This window comes from Cyprinodon tularosa, unplaced genomic scaffold, assembly GCF_016077235.1.
Source record: "Cyprinodon tularosa strain WSP-4 unplaced genomic scaffold, ASM1607723v1 ctg1059, whole genome shotgun sequence".
Lineage (NCBI taxonomy): Eukaryota > Metazoa > Chordata > Actinopteri > Cyprinodontiformes > Cyprinodontidae > Cyprinodon > Cyprinodon tularosa.
This window is the reverse complement of record NW_024037848.1, coordinates 32,128-49,249: the sequence shown is the minus strand read 5'-3', so window position 1 is coordinate 49,249 and position 17,122 is coordinate 32,128. Positions and strand designations below refer to the sequence as shown.

Sequence of the window (17,122 nt, the reverse complement as noted above, 5' to 3'; positions counted from 1 at the left end):
AATAGGACATTTCAGCTCATCTTAAGCCTGATAATGGTTTAGGATAAAATTACATAATAAGATTATTTTGAATTATTTTAAATCACAGGCTGCGTTATTAACTCGCCAGTTCAAAAAATGAATTTAATGAAGCGTAATTTAATCTAAATAGCTTTTTCTTACCCAGGTGGCAGATTTTATCGTCTCCAATCAGAAGAATTGATTATATTTATTGTACGAATATTTGCCTCATGTTGATGATTTTTTGCAGTGTTCTGTCCAGCAGCCAAACTGCAGAGTTTAAATGTGTCATTAAACCAACATTAAAGAAGCTCACATTGCCTTATTTATTCAGCAGCTCCAATTCTGACTGTTCTGCTGGGAATTTACCTCTGAATAAATGATCCAGTTCGATATTTTAGTTCTATTCAATTCAGTTCAGTTTATTTACATAGAGCCAGTTCACAACACATGTCATCTCAAGGCACTTTAACTGCTAAAAGGTGAAACTAATTCATTCTTCCTGTATGAGTTAAATATTGGAATACATATAAAGGATGCTTGTTTAGGACTGTTGCTGTTTATCTTAATCTTTATGGGATTAAATTTAATCTAAACGATAAAGAGAATGAATAACTTTACAGTGAAACAATAAACTGAAACAGTAGAAATGCTCTTCGCTCCTCCGCAGTGATTCAAACCAAACATAGTTTCACTTTCCCTGAGACTTTTAAGAGCAAACGCTGTGAGGTGATTGTGAATTCACTCAATCACTGAAGCAATCCACCAACATTTCTACCTTATAGCAAATGTTTAACCTGGATTCTTACCTTCTGAGGCTGATTTAGTTTCCTCCTTTGGTGTTAAATAAAGGCACAGACAGTAGAAGCCGATAGTTTCCAGATCCGTCAAATGATTGACCAACTAAATCTGAACGTCTCTGTTGCTTCTGTGTTTTAGAAAAAAAACAAAGAACATGCAGTGACGTTGAAACAGGTCTTACCTGCTATAAACCTATCGGTTGTTCCTCTACCTGCCCACCAGGTGGGGCTAAAGCACCAAACATTCTGTCTGTCAAAATCTATTCTCTATATTCACAGTGAACATGACTTCCTTTCACACATATATTTATAATATATATATGTGTGTAAATATATATATTATGTTTTTCTTTATAAAATATATTTAAGTTAATCTTTTTATTAGTATGAACTTAAACAGAAAAAGATATTTTGTTTAGCCCCATAATAGAACACTAAGGTGATACCAGGCCAGCAGAGAGACGAAGGATGCGTTCGAATAAATGGGCTGCATCCTCTGAAGGTCAGATTCATAGGCTGATTACATCATAGAGCGGCGGCGAGATCTGACTCGAGTACGAGTACGTACTCGCGTTCTCGTCAAGTCCGTTCTCTGCGAGAACGCAGGAAGATCGGACTTGACGAGAACGCAAGCACGTATGTGTATTGGAACAGAAGCGTACTCGTGATGTCATCACATGCAACGTTCTTTAGCATTTCTTTAACAGTCAAAACTATTTATTCCCTACACAAAACATTTTGAAAACAATATCTTTAATTTCTAAAGCTTAAAAAACATTTTAAAAAAATTACCGCAGTCAGATAAACACAAAACAAATGGACGTTTGGCCGAATTAAAGCAAAAAACCGCCATCAGAACGAGCGGTAGTTCACACATAACTAGACCGAGAGAAGTGCACTACAGACGGGGTAAATTTAGCCCTGGCTGGTCACTTTGGTCTGCTCAACGTCAAACTTTTTTTTAAAAATTTCGCACTAACTCTGTAAACAGGCCACACAGGGAGGCTTCAATGTATAATGTTATCGCCTCAAACGATTTCAATACGTACTTTTGAAGAACAACAGCAGCAGAAAAGGGAATGTTTAGCTTAACACTGTGAGCGCTGTCTGGAATCAAGCTGCGGCCGCGGGGCATTCTGGGAAAGCGGTCGGTCTGAAGAACGCTCAAGTCTGCTCTGATGCATGCTCGATAAAGAGGGCGGGGCAAGAACAACATCCGGGGATTTGGTGCGTTCTCGATCTGGCATTCTCGAGAATTGGAACGGTACTCAGGCTGATGACGTGTCACGAGTACACGAGCACACGAGAACGCTCAAGAACGCATATTGAGATCTGACTCCTCGTTATTCGGCCTACAAATGCGTCCTTCTTTCTGCCTGACCCTCGCTATCCTTGGATATCCCAGGATTCATTGCGAGACCAAGCAAGCCGGCTGCTCCGTGATCAGAGGAAAAAGGGAAATGGCGCCGATCAGTGGTGAATATTGGAAGTTCAGTTTAATATAATCCAGCCTGTGAATAGTTCCGTCTGAAATGAATGAAAATAGTTGTTTTAATGGTTATTGAGTCAGATATGTGGCGGTAATGTTTGATTTATCTAAAGGTTTTTATCTGTTACTGTGTAAATGGGTTTGGCTGGAATTTAAGGACAGATTCTAATATATTTGCAGTGTGGGGACTATAATATATACCTCGATGCCACAGTGTTTGCCAGTTTTGGGTACTCTAGCCAAGCTGAGTTTGGCAGAGTCTAACTGAATCTTTGTCTCCCTGAGTCCTAACCTTGTTGTTTTTGTCTTTCGGCAGAAAGTCATCCTGCAAACTGGATGTTTTGGCCTTCTCCCCCTGGAAGGATCGTTTGAGCTTCACACTGAGCAGGGGATGCTAACTGGATGTTTGGACCGTCTCCCTGTGAATGGATTGTTCGAGCTTCACACTGAGCAGGGGATAGATCTCCACACGTACCGTTCAACTACTCCAGGAAATTTAAGTGGCAGTCAGCTCCATCTCTCCTCAAGAAACCAACCAAACCTGAGTAAACTCTGTCCACCCTCCAACGAGTCAACCAAATTCTGGAATAACCCACACCGACTGGATTCTGGGAAGGATACCCTTTTCTGGACACGTGAGTCTCGTTTCAGTCTTTGTTTTTGCAAGTCGTCGTTCAAGTTTCCTACGGAGCCTGAACTAAACTCTGAACTTCCCTTCTCACTTCTTACACTGGATCCAACTCATCGTGCTTTCAATAAACCTGTTAAACCTTTTCTCTGGTTCTCTGAGCGGTTTCCTGCATGTAGGTCAGGTCCCTTAAAAAGAACATGACAGTATGACGGTGAAAGCCGCAGAAGGCTGGACCTGTTTGAATCTACAGCCGTCTCCTTTTTTTTTTTTTTTTTACAGATTTTCGAGGACACAGTCCAGGTAGACCGCGTCCTTGGAAGAATTCGAACACAGCCATAGTCCCTCCAGCGTGTCCTGGGTTGCCTCCTGGACCTTCTCCTGGTGGACGTGTCTGGAACGCCTCAGAGGGAGGCCTCTGCCGAATGACTGAGCTCCTCTCCCTATCTCTAAGGGAGAGCCCAGCCACCCTGAGGAGGAAGCTCATTTTATTTCCTTGTATCTGCAGGACATCAGAGAAGTAAATAACTTAGAATCCTAAGTGTGATGCCACAACCAGTAAAACAAGTTGTGTCAGACTGAGAAAGACGTTCTGGTAAATCGTACAGTCAGCAGATCAATCATTTTCTCCAGATTTAAGCACAGTTGTGCTCCTCCTTAAACAATCATTTCAGTTTGATTCAAGTAATCTGTTTTTTTTTTCTTTTGTGAATCAACAAAGTGTATTTCCAGAGGTGCTTTTCATAAAGCAGGTTTAATGAAATCTATGTGCTGTTATATGTTGTGCGAGATATCTTCATTCCTTTGATGGAAGACACAGAATCATGTATATTTAGATTTAGGTTTATACAGTTTTTGCTCAAACACATAATTAGCATTGCTGTTGTTTAACTATAGAAGACAGATTTCAGCTTTCAAAAACCTACAATGCAGCAATTATGTTGCTCCCTTCCCGCTATAATTGCAACCCCCACCCCTTTACAGAGGAACCGAAGACCTCGCCTTTTTTAGCCAGGCCAACAATTCCCTCTAATGACCCACCTTTCAGAGACATAGACAAGTATGGGACATTGTAGGATAACAAAGAGTTGCCATATGTTGCCATATGTTGAGGTCAGGTGTCACTGAGATAACCCTACCAATGGTTTTAAACAGCTACAGATCAACAAATAATCAACAGAACTGTGAATCGAGGTGCTGCTTCTAATGACAATAACCAGACTGGCTGCCCCTGCTGGGAAACACTTGGAGCAAAAGCCAAAGAACAAACAATCCGCTCCACATCTCAAAACCGTCTGACAGGACGAATGCCATATTTAGAGAACTTCCACCCTGAGTATGAACAGGTGCAAAAAGCTGTTTGCTCCCAAAATAAAAGCTAAGGAAGGACCCACTGAGATTAGTGGGAAAATGAGATTTCAGCTAAAAAACAGATTTTTGGTCCTTCAGAAACTGACACTGAAGAAGATGGCCTGTTTCCAGACAACAGAAAGCGGTACGACAGCGTTCAGCTCTCTGCCACAGCCTCATAACAAACCAGCTGCTAACCTAAGGACATTAATCATGATGCTGTTAATGAGATTAAACGCTTCGGCATAAAGAACAACACAGATATAGTGAATGTTTGTGGTGACATGATTTCAGAAATCTCAGGGAGGATCACAAAGATCTTAGAGGAAGTCAGAAATGTTAAAGGATCACATGATTAGTCTGCCTAACATTGCAGAACAGACCCATTTTAAAGTTTTTATTAGCGGCCCTGTCGCAGGAGATGAAGTCTTTAGCCGAGTTTCTGTTAGGTTTATTCAGTGATGATTATAAAATTAATCTGTGCCTATAAAACATTTTTGCAAGGGGATGCTCCACTCCTGTGTCATGATTCAGTCAGGAGACCATCCTGCCTTGTCATTCTGATGGAGCATTCTGTCTTCATGAATTGATCAATTGTTCTGTCAGAACAATACTCTGTTTGTAACCATGTGTCATGTTCTGTTAATAAAAAGCGCTGCAGAGGAGGTCCAGTGGGAGACAGTGTGTTTGAGTCTGGGGTTCAATTGTCTCTCCTTTCTGCATAAATTATATCCATAAATTGTGTATTTCAGTCCTTCTTAAGCAAAAAAACCTACATTTTATGAACCCGACAGGTTCCCGCCTGAATCGATGGATAATATGAACCTGCTCTGCAAGATCAATTGGCTTAAAACATCTAATTTATCACCTTTATATTTAGATTCAGGATTCATTCTGCCTTTGTTTCGACTCAACAGAAGTAATTCAGCTGTGCGGTGATACCAGCAGAGGCTATTTTATGACAATAAGAACAGATTTATTATGAGGAAGTAAAGATAAAAATATTGCTGTAGTTTTCCATGGCAGGTCTTCCTTGCTGCTGTATTATTTCACCTCATGATCACTTTCTGTGGTTTCATGACTCTGCAGCTTGAAACATCTGGAAGGTGTGAAGAGAAAGGCTCAAAAGAGTGAGACCTCTCCATGTAGCCGTTAATCTTTGCTGACCTCTGGTGGTGAATCATATATTAACAGCCAGAATGAGAGCTCCACAGAAACATCTTTGAATCAATACATATTTAATTTTACTTTTATAAACCACAAAAACACACATTTTCTCTCAGCTTTATTCTAAACAATCAAATATGTGACTGACTTCCTGAAATCCTGACTTCTTAAGCTTTGAGGAGGCAAAACTAAAGCACTCAGTGAAATACTTTAAAATAAAAATTTCAAGCCAATATTGGAATCCAGGACAAAACCTGGAACCTTTGGGACATTAAAAAATATGGATAATTTGATGGCAAAAATGAATGTCACTGTAATAACAAGACACCCGGATATATTAAGAAAAATACCAAAAAACACTTACATGTTTTACTTTAGAAACCAAAATATAATAGTTAACTAGTCTTCTTAACTTTTTAACTTTACTTTTTAACTTTTCAATTAGATTTTTACCTTTTTTCAACTTTATTTACAGTAGGTAATATATCATTAGAGGGCTCATCTAATTGGGAAGATGCCAAAATAAGATGTAAAGCCATGTAGCAGGATCTTTGCTGAATGGTTGGATATAGAGTGATCAAAAAAAGTGTAACTTGCCCTATAAAGGGTTCAAGGAAAAGTCTGGTAATATTCAGATCTCAAACTCCGGAAAGTACTTTGAATATGAAATTATTCCGTGCTGTTCAATAAATGATCAGTGTTTTTAATTCAGAGTAATTTTCATGTGAATGTGCTTTACTGGAGGCATCCATGTTTGTCAAAGAACACTACTGCCACCTACTGGTTAGTGACGTCACGGTGCGGTATCGGCTGTTGATCAAGTCCCAGTGCTGTATCTGGTGTTTGTCCCAACGCGCTATTATCCAAGTCATCTTGAAAACATTCTTCTTCCAAATGTTGGCTACATATTACGGGTTTTTTCTCTGGCCAGAAGTTCGATGGCAAATCCTCCCTCTTCAAGTTGGCGATCCAACGACCAACCCATCCGTGGAGGATCAGGAATCAGAAAGGTGGAATAACTCTTTTTTTCGACTTTTACCCGATGTATTCCAGCATCCAGCTGCCATGCACGTGGGCATTGTCAGTTTCACTATAGCTCTGGTGAATTTCAATGGTGAAGTCCTCTGGAAATCTTCAATAATTGTTGTTGATTGCAGATGTGTCTAGTAGTTCCCATTGATTCTGCTTGTAAAGCGTGGAGAATGGCGCTAGGCTTACCGCACCGTGACGTCACTGCCGGAAGATGGCAGGAGGGAGGGGCTACTATATTTGGGCAAAAATGGCCACTCCCAGACTCTGTGATGGTGTCAAAAACATTTTTTAAAATAAGACATTGATGGCAATAATGTTGAAACTGAAAAATCTGAAATAAAGCTAAACTTTTCTTGCCAAACTTTTATTTTGCTCCTTTTCATCCTATAGCTAAGATCAGAGATTTCACAGAGGAACATCAGGAGAAGTAGGTATCAGAGGTTATCACTTAGAAGCAGCATGCATCTCTAACCCGAACACAACAGCTTCTAGAAGATTCTCCTATGGTTGTTCCTGAACTTCACTCCAATGAAGGCGTACAGAACCGGGTTCAGGCAGCAGTGCAGGTAGGCAAAGGTCTCCAGCACAGTTTTCGCTATTAGCAGAGACTCCGCCTCATCACAACTGCTTTCTTTGAACATGCTGACAGTGTCATAGATGAGGGCGAGGTTGTAAGGCAGGTGGCAGACAATAAACACCAGAACCACAACCAATGCCACTTGGACTGCTTTGTGGTGCTGTAAATTTTTGGCTTTTTTCAGAATGACGATGACAGTCGTGTAGCAGAAGATCATGATGATCAGAGGCAGGAAGAAGCCAATGGCAAGCTGGGTGCTGGGAACAGCCACCTTCACCATCTTTGCTACCTCACTGTCCTCAAATTTCCACTCGCAGACGTACTGTGGAGCTACTGGAGTCTCTTCCTCTTCTGTTCCATTGACCCATGTGACTTCGTGGTGTTGTGGCTCATACCGGTGGTAGAAATAGAAAGTGGGAACAGACACCAGAAAAGCAAAGACCCAGATCACGGCACAGATAACGTAGCTATGCGACAGCCTGAAGCTGCGGCGAGCCTGGACGATGGCGATGTAGCGGTCCACGCTGATGCAGGCCAGCATCAGCATGCCGCTGTACAGGTTGACGCTGTAGGAACCACGCAGCAGCTTACAGGCCACCTGCCCCATCGGCCAATGGTGCAGCTCGTTGTAGACGATGAACGGTAGAGCCATCACAAACAGAAGGTCAGCGATGGCGACATTGAGCAGGAAGACATTGATAATGGATCTGCTTCTTTTGTAGAGGGCATAGGTGAGGATGACCAGGCTGTTCCCCACAAAGCCCAGGATACAGATGATGGAGTGAATGTAAGGACCAACCACACTGTTCACACTGTTGCTCTCATTGTATTCACACGGTTTATCAAAGTCATTATTGTAGTATTCATCATAGTCGGCCTCGTCGTAGTAGGAATAGCTGGAGAGGTTCATCTTGTTTCACTGTAATAAAAGTCAAAGAGGAAATTGATTAAAACTAATACAAAGCAGCGATTCCAAACTAGATACATAAAGGTCAAGAAAAACCATCCATCCATCCATCTTCCTCCACTTATCCGGGGTCGGGTCGCGGGGGCAGCAGCTTAAGAAGGGAGGCCCAGACTTCCCTCTCCCCAGCCACTTCTTCTAGCCCCTCAGGAGGAACCCCAAGGCGTTCCCAGGCCAGCCGAGAAACATAGTCTCTCCAGCGTGTCCTGGGTCTCCCCCTGGGCCTCCTCCCGGTGGGACGTGCCCGGAACACCTAACCAGGGAGGCGTCCAGGAGGAATCCTAACCAGATGCCTGAGCCACCTCGACTGGCTCCTCTCGACGTGAGCAGCAGCGGCTCTACTCCGAATCCCTCTCTGATGACCGAGCTTCTCACCATATCTCTAAGGAAGAACCCAGACACACTATGGAGGAAACCCGTATCGGCCGCTTGTATCTGCGATCTCATAGATGAGGGTAGGAACGTAGATCGACCGGTAAATCGAGAGCTTCGCTTTTTGACTCAACTCTCTCTTCACCACGACGGACCGGTACAGCGCCCGCTTCACGGCAGACGCCGCGCCAATCCGCCTTTCCATCTCCCACTCCCTTCTTCCCTCATTCGTGAACAAGATCCCGAGATACTTAAACTCCTCCACTTGGGGCAGGACACCCCCCCTGACCTGAAGAAGGCACTCTACCCTTTTCCGGCTCAAGACCATGGCCTCGGATTTGGAGGCACTGATCCCCATCCCGGCCGCTTCACATTCGGCTGTGAAGCGATCCAGCAGGAGCTGCAGATCATGACCTAATGAAGCCAATAGGACCACATCATCTGCAAAAAGCAGAGACGCAATCCTAAGGTCACCATAACGGATCCCCTCAACACCTTGGCTGCGCCTAGAAATTCTGTCCATGAAGGTAATGAACAGAATCAGTGACAAAGGGCAGCCCTGGCGGAGTCCAACTCTCACCGGAAACGAGCCAGACTTACTGCCGGCAATGCGGACCAGACTCTGACACCGGTCATACAGGGACCTGACAGCCCGTATCAAAGGGCCTGGCACCCCGTACTCCCAGAGAACCCCCCACAGGGCCGCCCGAGGGACACGGTCGAACGCCTTCTTTAAGTCCACAAAGCACTTGTAGACTGTTTGGGCGAACTCCCATGCACCCTGCAGGACCCTGCTGAGGGTGTAGAGCTGGTCCAGCGTTCCACGACCAGGACGAAAACCACACTGCTCTTCCTGAATCCGAGGTTCGACTATCCGACGGACCCTCCTCTCCAGCACCCTCGAATAGACCTTGCCGGGGAGGCTTAAGAGTGTGACTCCCCTGTAATTGGAGCACACCCTTTGGTCCCCCTTTTTGAATAAGGGGACCACCACCCCAGTCTGCCAATCCAGGGGGACTGCTCCCGATGTCCATGCAATGTTGCAGAGTCGCGTCAGCCAACACAACCCTACAACATCCAGGACCTTGAGGAACTCCGGGCGGATCTCATCCACCCCCGGGGCCCTGCCACCGAGGAGCTTTTTAACCACCTCGGCGACCTTGCCCACAGAGATTGGAGAGCCCAGCCCAGAGTCCCCAGGCCCAGCTTCCTCAATGGAAGGCATGTTGGTGGGATTGAGGAGGTCTTTGAAGTATTCCGCCCACCAACCCACAACGTCCAGAGTCGAGGTCAGCAGCACACCATCCCCACTATAAACAGTGTTGGTGCTGCACCGCTTCCCCCTCCTGAGACACCGGATGGCGGACCAGAATCGCTTCGGAGCCGTACGGAAGTCTTTCTCCATGGCCTCTCCAAACTTCTCCCACACCCGAGTTTTGCCTCAGCAACCACCCGAGCCACATGCCGCTTTACCCATCAGCTGATTCCGGAGTCCCACAGGCCAAACAGGCCTGATAGGCCTCCTTCTTCAACCTGACAGCATCCCTCACTGGAGGTGTCCACCAACGGGTTTGAGGGTTGCCGCCATGACAGGCACTGACAACCTTGCAGCTGCAGCTGCAGCTCCGATAAGCCGCCTCGACAATGGAGGAACGGAACATGGTCCACTCGGACTCAATGTCCCCCACCTCCCCCGGGATGTGTTTGAAGTTTTGCCGGAGATGAGAGTTAAAGCCCTGCCTAACAGGGGACTCCGCCAGAAGTTCCCAGCAGACCCTCACAACACGTTTGGGCCTGCCAGGTCTGACCGGCATCCTCCCCCACCACCGGAGCCAACTCACCACCAGGTAGTGGTCAGTGGAAAGCTCCGCACCTCTCTTCACCCGTGTGTCCAAGACATACGGCCGCAGGTCCGATGAAACAATGACAAAGTCGGTCATCAAACTGTGGCCTAGGGTGTCCTGGTGCCAAGTGCACATATGGACACCCTTGTGCTTGAACATGGTGTTCGTTATGGTGTTCTTGACTTACATGGGCCCACCACCCGTGAGAGGGGCAATAGGGGTTGGGTGCAATGTGTGTTGGGTGGCGGCCGGGGGACCCTGACGGTCCGATCCTCGGCTGCAGAAGCTGGCTCTCGGGACGTGGAATGTCACCTCGCTGTTGGGGAAGGAACCGGAGCTAGTGTGTGAGGCTCAGAGTTTCCGGCTAGAAATAGTCTGTCTCACCTCGACGCATGGTTCTGGTTCTGGAACCAGTCTCCTTGAGAGGGGCTGGACATACTTCCACTCTGGAGTTGCCCACGGTGAGAGGCGCCGGGCAGGAGTGGGCATACTTGTTGCCCCCCATCTCGGCGCCTGTACGTCGGGGTTCACTCCGGTGAATGAGAGGGTAGCCTCCCTCCGCCTACGGGTGGGGGGACGGGTTCTGACTGTTGTCTGTGCTTACGGGCCTAACAAGAGTTCGGATTACCCACCCTTCTTGGAGTCCTCAGAGGGGTTACTGGAGGGTGCTCCTCCTGGGGACTCCCTTGTTCTGCTGGGAGACTTCAACTCTCACTTGGGCAATGACAGTGAGACCTGGAGGGGCGTGGTTGGGAGGAATGGCCGCCCCAATCTGAACTCGGGGCCGCCATTCTTTTCTTTTACAAGAAAAACCACCGAGTGATAATAATGTTGACTTCAAAGACAAAAAACCAGCATGGTCTTTATTTTCATTTTGTCTAGAATGGAGTCTAAAACTAAATAAAAAATGTGGAAACTGTGCATGCTGCTGACAAGCTAAACTTTAACAGTAATATTCATGGTTTTTCTTCTGTAAAGGGATCAGAGAGAGTATATATACAAGTTGTCCACTGGAAAAACATCTAGAAATAAGTAAAAATATCTTAAATTAACTTTATTTACCATTAATTTCAGTAGGTAAATGAGATAGTTTGCCAATGGAATGAGGATTTTTACACTTAGAATAAGATACTTAGATAATATGCACTTGAAAAACTCCACAAAGACAAAAAAAAAGAAACTGAAAATGTTAGAACTGCAAATTTACAGTCGTATGTTTATATTACTGTTTTTATATATATATTTTACTATTTTCCAAGGCTGCACTTTAAAAAAAAGGAAATTGTCTAGAGAGCTGTTCTAAAGGAAATTTCTTTTTGTTTTTAGTGTAGTTTTTCATCATTTGCATTTAGCTCCAGATTTAGTTCAAATCATTATATTTAGATGTTTTTTTTCTAATGGGTGCAAACTTTTGTTAATATGTAGTTAATATGTGGTTTTACTCACACTTGTTCTTTTCTTTGAGGTTCTGAAAATGCAGGTCAGCTGGAGGTGGAGGCCAGGAACAAACCACTTTCCCAAAAAAATGAGGGGTGAATTTTATTTAATTTGTTACTTTAATATTTTTAGTTATTATTTGTATTTAGTTTTGCATAGATTTGTTGTTTCTCTGTTATATTTTGCCTCCCTCATATGGTAGGTTTAGGTTATTTAAGCTGCTTCTGTTCATTGTTAGTAGGTCAGTTTTTTGTTCAGTTACTGTTCAGTTGACCTCAATTGGGCAAAAATGTATGTTATTTATCCTTTAAATTGTTTTGTTTTGAAGGTTGATCCTTTAACTATTTTTTAAATGAATAAATCAAAGTATTTTTCTATTTTTTAACACCTTTGTCCCTGTTTAGGTTCGGTCTCTCACATCCTCCTTATGTAGTCTGTTCTGAGTGGAGGAAGGGAGACCTGTGGTTCTCTCTTCCTGTTTTTGTTCCTGTTCTGCTGTGATGAGAAACATTTTGTGTCTTTCATTTCTTTTTCTTCGAATAATGACTTTGTGCATGACACTCACTCTAAAAAATAGAGCGTAGAAAGATGTTATAATATGAATAGTGGCCTATTTGGGTCCCAGAGATTCAGAGTTCGAGCCCCACAGACTGCCACTCTGGCTCCCTCAGCAAGGCCCCTTAACCCCAGACTGCTCCCTGGGTGCCGCACAATGGCAGCCCACTGCTCTGCATGGGGATGGGTTAATGCAGAGAGTGAACTTCCCCATTGTGGGTCAATAAAGGATTTACATTGCAATATTTTTTATATGACCTATGATTTAGTTTTTTTTTTAATCAATAATATTAAAACACATCAGCTTTTAGTCTTCACATCCTCTATGTGAGGTTGTTTGGGGGGTAAACACCGAGAATCATATGACTTGTTTCTCTTCCATAAATGTTAGATCTGATTATGTTTACCCCCCCCCCCCCTCTCCTTCCAACACACACACACACACAGCTTTGTTTTCATGACATATGACTTGCATTAATTTTATATGGCCTAACCTAGACCCTTACCCTAACTATTACCAAGATGTACCTAATCCTAACCTAAACTGAATTCACACCTTAGTCCTAAACCTAACCCCAACTCAAACAAAAGAACTTTACCATATAGGGACTAGTCTAATGTCCCCATATGTACCTGCAAGTCCTCGCATGTAGGATATCTTTCAAAATACTTCCCTCACATTGTAGGTAAAACAAGACCAAACACACACACACACACACACACACACACACACACACACACACACACACACACACACACACACACACACACACACAGACATGTTGTGTCACAATATCCTTGTGGGGACCTTCCATTGACTTCCATTCATTTCCCACTAATTTATATGGCCTAACCGTGACCCTTGCCCTAACCCTAACCATTACCGACACATACCTATCCCTAAACCTAACCTAAACTCAATTCACACCTTAGTCCTAAACCTAACCCCCACCCCAACAAGAGAAACTTTCCTTATGGGGACCAGTTGTCAGTCCCCACAAGTACCTATGAGTCCCCAAAATGTAGCATATTCCTAGGAAATTGTCCCCACCAGGTATTAAAGACATGGCCACACACACACTCCTACTCGTTCTGCTATATATAGTGAGAACCATGTGTTGACTCCCATTAACATCCATTGATTTTCAGTCATTTTCAAACCTCTCTATGCCCTAACCCTAAAACTAACCATTACCAATGCATACCTAACACTAACAACAACTGACACCCAAAATAATATGTGCGGACATTTTGCCGGTCCTCACATTAGATTAGATTAGATAGATTAGATTCAACTTTATTTATTACACATGTACAGGTACTGCATTTCGTTGCCTTGTACCTGTACATGTGTAGTGACAATAAAGTTGAATCTAATATATCTAATATAATCTAATCTAATGTGAGGACCGGCAAAATGTCGTCACTTTGCAACACCTGGTCATCAATTTGATGGTGAAACTGGAATAATGGTCCTCACTCTGAGAGTTAGACAGGTATACAAACACACACACACACACACACTACAAATTAAGTTTGGGAAGAAAAGATGAATGTTAAAACAAATAAAATCTAAAAATGATAATGTTTATACTTTGACTCAGCTGATCAATTCAAAAACCTGTCGTTAATCCCAATGCTAAACCAATTAAAGCATAAGTTTATATGTTTATCCTAATCTTTATTGTATTTTATATGATCTAAATAAAGACGGAATGAATCACTTTATCCAGAAACAATAAACTGTAACAGCAGAAAAGCTCTTTCCTCCTCAGCAGTGGTTCAAAACAAACATAGTTCTACTTTCCTTGAGAGGAATAACAGCAAAACTCTGTGAGGTGATTCTGGTTCCATTGAAGCTCTCTACTCATATTTCCCCCTACAGTCACTGTGTAATCTGGATTCTTACCTTCTGTGGCTGATTTACTCCTCGGGTATTAAATAAACGATTGATTCCAGTTCTATCAAATGATTTAAATAGTTGATGAAACCAGGGATTAATAAAACACCATCTGTTCCAACAATTAGGGAACAGAAAGAAGTTATAAGACTAGTTCCCTATTTAGCCATCCCTCCCCCAAACTCACATAGTGGACTGTTGAAGTCTAGTGTAATTTAATAGTAATTAAATATATATATATATATATTAACAAGTTTAAAAAACCAAAAAAAAACTTTAAGTGGACCCCTTTTTCATCATTCTATCTCTATTCTCCCACTCTGCAGAATCTGTTAGTTCAATCTCTAACGTTCTGCTCTCTCTGCTTTTTCTCATAGTAGCTTCATCTGGTCTGTTCCTGTTTGGCTGTGACTCCATCCTGGAGAGAAATATCAGCTGGTTTCCATTTGCATGTTTCCAAGCAATACAAGGCCTTGTCCATATAAGACTCAAATTCACTGCGGATCCAGACATTTGAATTGAGAAAGCTTCCTGGAGAGGTGGAGAAACGTCTTCAAATCTTGGAAACCAAGTCCAGTGGATATTTTTTGAATTTTTACGGAATGACTATGACCTGGATGACTGAGAACCTTCATCAGCAAACCAAGGAACAAAACTGAACAGACAGACTAACAGAAAGACAAGAAATGATCTGGCACTGAATGCTCAGTGCTGAACTGAATTTAAACCAGAGGAAACAGGTGAGAGGAATAAATTGTATTTGAGGCAGGGAGGGAAAACGGCAGGTGAAAGGAATGACTAATTAGGGAGGAGCAAACAGGCCAGATCAAAACATGAACGATCCATGCTCTTCGGATCCCAAGCAGCCAACACACAAAGTTCAACATTTCATGATTTTATTAATAAAAAAGGGTATTTTTCAGAGATGGGAAGTAACGAAGTACAAATACTTCGTTACTGTACTCAAGTAGATTTTTCGGATATTTTTACTTTACTTTACTACTTATTTTTATGGCGACTTTTTACTTCTACTCCTTACATTTTTACACAAATATCTGTACTTTCTACTCCTTACATTTTAAAAATTGGCTCGTTACTTTAGTTTTGAATCATTTCAATGGAGTTACCGTTATTATTTTTCACGTCATCAATACCAAATTCAATCTAATTGGATGGGAATCTACGTTGCATTTGACGCACCACTACAAGATGAATCGACAGATTCGGCGGTATTCATTAGCGGCAAATCATTGCAGCTTGGTGGCGGTGGCGTTAGCATAGTAGCATGGACGACGAGATGATTGAAAATGAACACAACGGAGATCTAGTCCTATTGGCAGACATCCATTTAAAATGTAGGCAACGGCATGAAAAAAGTGGTTTCTACTTTTACTTTTATACTTTAAGTAAATTTACAAGCCTGTACTTTGTTACTTTTACTTGAGTAAAGAAGTTTAATCAGTACTTCCACTTTTACCAGAGTATTTTTTAACACAAGTATCTGTACTTTTACTCAAGTACGGAAAGTGAGTACTTTTGCCATCTCTGGTATTTTTGAAATGAATTTTAGAACAAGTGGAACATATGACTTCAGAGAGATCTAATGTGGAAAACAAACAAAAGGAAACTATCTGAATATTAAACAACTTACCTAATTGAAAGTAAATAAAATAAATGACAAAAACTTACCTCCCTAACTAAGAAAAACAAGGGAATTCCAAAAAAAAAAATATTAAAATCAATCCACTGGACTTTGTTACCAATTTTGAAGACATTTCGCTTCCCGTCCAGAAAGCTTTCTCAATTCAAATCACTTTTAAATTATCTGAATGTTTCCGCTTGAATACTGGATCCCCTGTTCTGAGACAGATTCTATTAAAAACGGATTTTTCTTCCTCTGTGGTATTAACTGACGAAGGTCAAAGCAAACTTAATATGTTTGAGAGTTCTAAAAAACGGAGGGACTTTGAGAGGCTGAAGCAAAAAGTAATTCCACCACTAATATTAAACGTCTTTGTTGCTTCAAAGTGTAAGAAAAACAAACATGCAGTGACGTTAAAACAGGTTTGGCACTTAAAAAAGACTTAGAATTAGAGACTTAGACAGATTTTATTGTCATTTTGTTTACACAAGGTAAAACAAAAAAAATAATAATTTGGAACAGCTGTCTGGACAATTTCATCTTTTTTAAAAGTGCAATATTAAAAAATATTAAAACAAACAAAAAAAAAATATATATATATATAAGTAAAAACATTAATCTAAACATATGCATTGTTTAACCCATCAGTTGTTCCTTTAGCAGTCCACCAGGTGGGGGTAATGCATCATTTTCCTTTGCTCAGCATTTTATCTCCATGTTCACAGCAAACATTTTCTGCTGTCATTTCTTCTGTTGTTCTGGCAGTGATGACTTCCCATTAGACTCCTGCCTAAAACTGAGTTTCACTTTCAGTTCTCAGATCTAAAGGACTGAAATGTTTTTAATCTATTTATAGTTGATTTAATGAAGAGTGTTGTTTATACTTTAAGTGTTTTTTAATCTGTTTTTGTTTTCTTTTCTTGTATTGAATATGAGACATGGAGCCAAATGTAAACAAAGAGGGAGAGTCCTGGAAGAAATCCTTAAAAGACTGAATATCTGAGGCTGGGATGGAGATTCACCTTCCATTAGTTCAATCATGTCTTATAATTGTCTAGATCAGGGGTCTGCAACCTTTCATAACCAAAGAGACATTTTTTCCAGGGTCAGACCAAGTAAAAGTTGTTTGGAGACACAAGGTATGACTTAAAAAAAAATATATTTTTTTGTTATTATCTGGTATAGGAAATTAGTCGTCATCTTAAACAACTAACAGTGTTTGAATTTTTTGCTTTTAAAATAGTATTAAAACACATAAATTCCAAGCTAATTAAAAGAAAAAATGGCTTTAAAACATATTTCCGGTTCTTTTAATTTCATCCTTATCCATCGTATAAAAACCATTAAAGCTTTTAAGACTGGTAT

The 17,122-nt window shown here is 41.9% G+C and overlaps 1 protein-coding gene across 1 annotated transcript; it reads right to left on the bottom strand.

The window, feature by feature from the left end:
* Nucleotides 1-6,814: 6,814 nt before the first annotated feature.
* LOC119784108 (C-C chemokine receptor type 6-like) lies at nt 6,815-7,958 on the bottom strand. Its single transcript, XM_038286003.1, has one exon. It carries the CDS (start codon nt 7,951-7,953, stop codon nt 6,955-6,957), a length of 999 nt encoding a protein of 332 aa, XP_038141931.1. The 5' UTR covers nt 7,954-7,958; the 3' UTR covers nt 6,815-6,954.
* Nucleotides 7,959-17,122: the final 9,164 nt, after the last annotated feature.

What these genes read in the sequence shown, in the direction of transcription:
- LOC119784108 (XM_038286003.1), bottom strand. Translation starts at nt 7,953, where the DNA reads ATGAACCTCTCCAGCTATTCCTACTACGACGAGGCCGACTATGATGAA.